At 30.1% G+C, this 6,579-nt stretch overlaps 1 protein-coding gene across 1 annotated transcript; it reads right to left on the bottom strand.

Annotated features, from left to right (window-relative positions):
- Positions 1-2,956: 2,956 nt before the first annotated feature.
- LOC133698483 (stress-induced protein KIN2-like) lies at positions 2,957-3,520 on the bottom strand. The gene is made up of 3 exons (XM_062121420.1): positions 3,461-3,520; positions 3,290-3,358; positions 2,957-3,031 (listed from the first exon to the last, which is right to left on the bottom strand). Exons 1-3 carry the CDS (start codon positions 3,518-3,520, stop codon positions 2,957-2,959), a joined length of 204 nt encoding a protein of 67 aa, XP_061977404.1.
- Between the last annotated feature and the right edge of the window lie 3,059 nt (positions 3,521-6,579).

Here is a 6,579-nt window from a genome sequence, read left to right on the forward strand (position 1 = left end):
TTAGGGTTTTAATTTTAGTTATAGTTTTTTTTTAAAAAAAAATTGTATTTACTCTTCATCTCTGGAAATATTTCCTTATACTTTCTTTATTATCTTTTTTCAAGTTAAAAAATTTGGTTATGTTAGAAGTAATGTCTATGTTTAACTTATATTACTTAATAAAAATATTTATTAGATTTTTTTATTACCGGATCTTATATTATCTAATCTCATATGCAAACTTAATGTTATCATATTCAAACTATCTTAGAAAAAAAATAAATTAATAGTTTCTTATCATGTACTATTTCTGTTATTTTATTGTCGTAGGACTTAATATGAGTCATTAGACATTAAATTTCAATGTATTTAATAAACTTAGGAACACAAAACTTCTTCAATACAACCATATTTGAGATGATATATATTTTTGTAGCATGTATGGGTCATACAAGTCTACCTCTTTCAATAGCCCTACTTCTAGATTCAAGTGTTGTCATCTCATCTTCATCAATGTCATCAGATGACTTTATCTTGTGGGACTCATTTGTGAATGTATCTGAGACTGCGGGTGTCGATGTTAGTGTCATCAATTCCACAAATGCTAGATTATGTTGGGATCTTGAGCTCGTTCTCCTGTTATTTCTTTGGGTTGAGTTGCCACTTGATTTTGAACAAAAGTGGTAAGTCTATTGGAAGGACCTTAACCAGAGGCATTCCTTGGTGTTTGCTCGAGCAAGCTGATGAGGCAAGCTACACTAGCCTTTAGAGACTCCAACTCTTCTTGGAAATGAGCATCACAATGAGCGCTTTCTTTATCTTCCATGTTTCTCACTCGAAGTCGAATGTTATAGACTTTGTGAATTGGAGTTTTTTAGGGACCTATAGTTTAACCTGGTGCATGAATGTTATTTACGATGAATGGATGTATGCATATGGATGCACATCAGGTATGGATGGTAAAAACCCATAGTTTGATCATCTTAGACTCTTTTTAGGAAAACCATGGTTGTAGCTTAGAAAATCCTATAGAGTTTAAGATTATTGATAAGGTTTGTCTTATGCAAAAATGAATTATTTGGGAGTTTGCACCTTAAAGGCGAGTTTTAAGCCATTACATAAAAGGGTAGGCTCATTACCTGATTTCAAAAGGGTTTATGAGTTCCTAGTGACTACCTTTCGTGAAGACAATATAAGGGTTTATGAGAAATGGTTAGGGCACAATGTGATCGCCATTACTGAGTAAAAACTCAACTCATAGTTGAATGTTTTACGAATATGAATCCCGATTGAAAGTCAGAGGCAGACCGTCACTCCCCACCTAACCTAAAAATAGATTTATTTGGAATAATTAAAATGTATGAAGGCATCAATACATACCCGATGTACCTATGCATGATGAACAAAAAGTAAAAATGCATGCTAAAGCAGTAAAAATATGAGCTAAAATTAAACAAACCAAAACAAATAGGAAAATAATCAAACAAGAAAAACTTAGTCCAACCAAACAAGGTGTTCCCCAGTGAAGTTGTCATCCTGTCGCAGGGTAACGTCGAGTGACGTCATTTCACCTCTTGCGATGGTGTTAGGATGGGAAAATATTTTATGTGTAATCATAAAGTTCAGTAGTCACCATCTAATATTATGGTTACTAGGAAACCTATAGTCTGCGAGAGTCTTGGTAAAGAATTGGTTGTGCAAGGGAAAGACACATCACCCCTGTTGCACCCAACCTGAGGTAAGTTGCATTGTTGTTTGATTGTTTATTTAGGTTAAGTTTATATTTGTTGGTCTTTTTCTAAGATATAAGATAGATCTTCCTACGTGAGAAAGTTTTTACCATATTAGGTTAAATTCTAACTGCTCTAAAATTGAAATTTTAACATTGCATTTATTTATTTATATTTTTTTGTTTTTATATTTTTAATATATGAGGGCATACTCTATTGTGTAATTTTACATCCTTGAGTATTAAAGTTTATAACTAAACCCCAACACTTCAAATATAAAATAAATAAAATGATTGATAAATTCTTTTTACTGTATAGAAGAACGTTTTGTTCCCTACCTTGAGCTTTGTTGATGTATAGGAAAATGTACCGAGTTAAATAGCCATGTCAAAATGATATAAAATAAATTAACATGGTCACTTGTCACCATTTAATATTAAGCATGCTTGAAATGGAACTAGATGATATACTTTATGGTGAGCTACTAGAGCTGTTTTCAACCAAGGGACTGTCATCTTGAAATATATATAAAAGGAAAAAGAACCATAAAATGAAAGAATAAATTACTTGTTCAATATTCTTTTTTTAAATATTACTGATGGGTGACTAATAGCACATGCAACCTTCTTGGTATATTTTAGAGTTTGGAAAAGAATTACTAAAATTATCACTATTACTAATGGAATTATCAACATAATTAGACTTTGATAATATTATATATGTAAATGTCACTATTAATGTAAACGAATTGATAGAATTATGGATGATATTCTGATAATAATATATTATATTTATTGATTAATATATCAACAGATAAATAATTAAAAATATTGATAATATTACATATGATTTTTTTGTTAATGATATATTAAATTTACTGATGGAGATCCGAATGATTTGAGAAAGCATAATATTTGTTGTAATCAAATAGATTTAAGAAGGGAATTGGCAGTTTAGGCCATTTGGACATATTGGGTCAATTGATGAAGCACTAAGCTGACACTGTTATGGTTTCATAAACTGAAACAATTGAACATGTACTGAACTTAAAGTAAAAAATTTCTAATGAGGGCAAAACATGCATGTGCCTACAAACTCACGAGAGAACTGCAGATCAGAGAGCTCTCTTCTTTATACAAAACGAAAGACAGAAACAAAAAAACCAAAAAACTGCTTGATAGATGAAAATTGCATTCAATTTCTAAATTTCATGCAATAGACGATCATTGGACTCCATCGATCCAGCTTCACTTGTTCATGCCAGTTGCATTCTTTACTCCTTCAACAGCTCCCTGTGCCTTTTCCCTCACCTGCTGACCAGCCTACACAAAGAAAGAACTATCAAGATTAAAAAAAAAAAAACCCTACTGCAAACTCACTCGCCAAGAGTATCTGTGCCAAAATATACAACTAATTATTAACATTTAGAGTGTTGCAAATTTTATTCAACACTCTTTTTTCCCTTTCCTTTTTGGTTTATTGTCATTCTTAAATCTTATGCACAATCCATTGTGCCATTGTGGTGAGAATGAATTCTCTAAAAAAATATAGAACATGAGATTGAAGAAAAATATGTGAACCTCTTGCACTGATTCCTTTGCAGATTGAGCAGCATTGTTAGCTCTGTCCATCAAGTTACTGGCCTTCTCCTGAAACAAACAAAATCGATATGTTATAGAGCATTACACATTAATTAATTTATATATGAAAACAAAAGCAAAATCGAAAAAGCAATTCATAAGCTAATTAACCTGAGCTTGGCCTTTGGCCTCACCAGCATGGTAGCTCATCTTCTGGGTGTTGTCAGCCATTTTTGGTTATTGATTTCTTTGAAAGATTTGGGAGAACACAAATGAATTGAAAGCTAAAACACTTGAAAGATTGAAAACACAACTTTTGGTAATAAACATCAGCCATGGTTGCCGTAATTTATAGTGATTAAAACCAGGCCAATGCTGGACACGTAAAATGCTGCGGGGAGTGATGGCTGAAATGTGTAAATTTACTTAGACTAACATGTGTCAAGCTGTTATTGAGGTTGAGATTTTGGAGCCCTTGGACCAGGGCGTTAGATTTTTTTGTGTGCTAAGTTTTGACCGCTTCCATAGCGGAACAACAGGTTCGGGTTCTTTATAGATTGAATCCTGTTGATATTGTGAATCAAATTTATGTACCTGGAAGCTAAATATTGCACTGACTTCAACTTAGTCTCCTAACTATTCTCAATTTATTCTCCAAAAAAACACTTCCAATCACATTATCGAACAAACGTGAACAAATATTATTTGAAGGGATGAAATTTATGTGGAATTTTTACAAGAGACAATAATGTAGTAATTGTTTTTATCAATGGAGTAAGGTCAAATTAGTCTAGAGGGTCGCACTACGTTGCAGAACTAAAATCTTTTTGAACTTCATGGGACTATTTAATATTATTATTAAATTTAATTTAATAGATCAAATTAAATTATATAAGAATTGCCTTGATATAATCCAATCTATTTAGAGAATAAAAAAAGAACCCAAATAATCGGTTAAAAACATGATTTGATTTTTAAAAAATCATCTTAGTTTTTTTTTATATTGAGACGACTATATATTTGATCGATCCAGTCTTCATGAATTAACCCGTCAAATTCACGATCCAGTGATGGACTCCACTGAATCTAAAAATTTTATTTTTAAAAAACTAATTTTTAATTAATTATATGATAATAATAATAATAATAATAATAATAATAATAATAATAATAATAATAATAATAATAGACACTTGTAAAATTAAGCACAAATCAATGTTAAAATATTTGTTTGAGACTATAATAATCTCATAAAAAGTAAATCAAATAATTTATGAAGGCAAATTTAAAATCAAGTAAAAAAATAACAAAAAGAAAAATAAAAGAAGAAGAAATGCAAAAAAGAAAAAAACCACCTACTTCTTTTTTTATATAAATAGTGAAGGAGTTCGTTGCCCCCAAAGTTTTTTATTATACAAAGTACTAGATGGCATGCCCATGCGCTGCCACGAGCTTATAAAACAAATGTGCTTGGTGGTATTATATTGCAAATCAGTGTTAGATAAGTAATGGAAACTAAATGTGTGATGGAGTTAATATTCCATGATGAAAAATTAAAAAGTTGTGTTGGTGATAAAGAAAACTTAGAGGCTGAATAGAATGATTTACCACAATCCAAAGTGTTTTAGGAGGAAAGAAACAATTCTTTTCCCACATAATTTAGCTTTATTGTTAATAAAAAGAAAAAAATTACAAAGTTAAATTCTCTACCAGCTCAATATTAAAAATATTTGACAAATACAATTTTGAAAAAAAAATTATGAGGGTAAACACTGTAGCAATCCACAGTGTTTTGTGAGGAAAGCTACAGTGTTTTCCCTGCATGATTTAGCTTTATTATACAAAGATAATTTTGAAAAAAATCATAATAAAAAAACAAAAAAAAAAGCCAAGTAGGGAAACACTATAGCAATCCACAATGTTTTAAAGAAAAAAAATTACAAAGCTAAATTCTCAACCAGTTCAATATTAAAAAATTAAAATCGACAAAGATAATTTTGAAAAAAATCATAAAAAAACACAAAAAAACCATGTTGGAAACATTGTAGCAATCCACAGTGTTTTGTGAGGAAAGCTACAGTGCTTCCCCATATGATTTAGCTTTACTTATAATTGTAATTCTTAACCAACTTAATATTAAAAAAATAAAATCGATAAAGATAATTTTAAAAACATCATAAGAAAAAAAACCATGTGGGGAGACATTGTAGCAATCCACAGTGTTTTATAATGAAAGTTACAATACTTTTCCCACATGATTTAGCTTTATTGTAATTGTAATTCTCAACCAACTCAATATTAAAAAAATAAAATCAACAAAGATAATTTTGAAAAAAATCATAATAAAAAAAAACCATGTGGAACCTTTATTTATAGGTAAAGTGGCTTGGTCCCCAAAATACATTAGTACCTCAACTCTTTTTTTTTTGTATTTTGAATTTATTTTGAAAATAAATAATATCAACGTCGACTCAACAAGAAAAATCAGTGATTGTAAAATTAATGCGTTAAAAGTTGAGTGAGTTCAAAATACCTTTGAAAATTTAAATTCTTTTGAGATAATGTTGAAAATGCTAAAAACGATGCAAATATATCAAGAATGCATTTTTTTTGAGGTTTTCATTGTTTTTTTCTATTTTTGGTTTTTTTTCAAATATTTATCAAACATTGGGACAAAAATTAGGTAGCAACACCAAACACAAAAAATCTATTTTGATGTTCCTTTAAAACAAACTGGTTTTAAAAATAATTCAAGTGATTCCCATGAGCATGTTTGAAAGTCTTTGTTTCTTTGTTTTGTTGTTTTTGGTAGAAGAGTTAAATGATGTTTTATTGGTCAAAATAGTTCAAGATTTAATTTCAAGGTTTCAGAGAACCGGTCTTTAAAGTATTCATTTTATTTTTATGAATAATAGAGATTGTTTCACATGGAAAAACATTGTCTATCGATCTAGATTGTCTGCCTTTGACCAGAAAAGGCTTGAATGAGCACGTAATGTAGGTTTGAGCTCTTGGTTATGAAGTAAAAGGATATTTATAAGCTCAAAAGGTGTTTAAAATGATTTCAAGACTAAGGATCATTAGTGCTTGTTTCTTAACCTCTTTTTGATCCATATATTTTTGGACCTTGGAATTTATTTGCAAAATGGTCCATCATGCCCCTCAGTGTTAGACTTGGGCGTTTTCTCTTTCTTTATCTAGTTTTAAGCATCATTATATAAGTTATTTTTGTGGAATGCTCAAACCCTTTGGATTCTTTCATGCCCCTCAGCTTTGTTTGGGCATCTTTA

Source organism: Populus nigra, chromosome 7 (genome assembly GCF_951802175.1).
Source record: "Populus nigra chromosome 7, ddPopNigr1.1, whole genome shotgun sequence".
NCBI classification, from domain to species: domain Eukaryota; kingdom Viridiplantae; phylum Streptophyta; class Magnoliopsida; order Malpighiales; family Salicaceae; genus Populus; species Populus nigra.

Bases quoted from the DNA above. Each gene is read 5' to 3' on its own strand.
- LOC133698483 (XM_062121420.1), bottom strand. From the start codon at position 3,520: ATGGCTGACAACACCCAGAAGATGAGCTACCATGCTGGTGAGGCCAAA. The intron at 3,359-3,460 runs GTTAATTAGCTT...TGTTTGTTTCAG, and splicing joins AGGCCAAAGGCCAAGCTCAG to GAGAAGGCCAGTAACTTGAT. The intron at 3,032-3,289 runs GTTCACATATTT...TTCTTTGTGTAG, and splicing joins CAAAGGAATCAGTGCAAGAG to GCTGGTCAGCAGGTGAGGGA.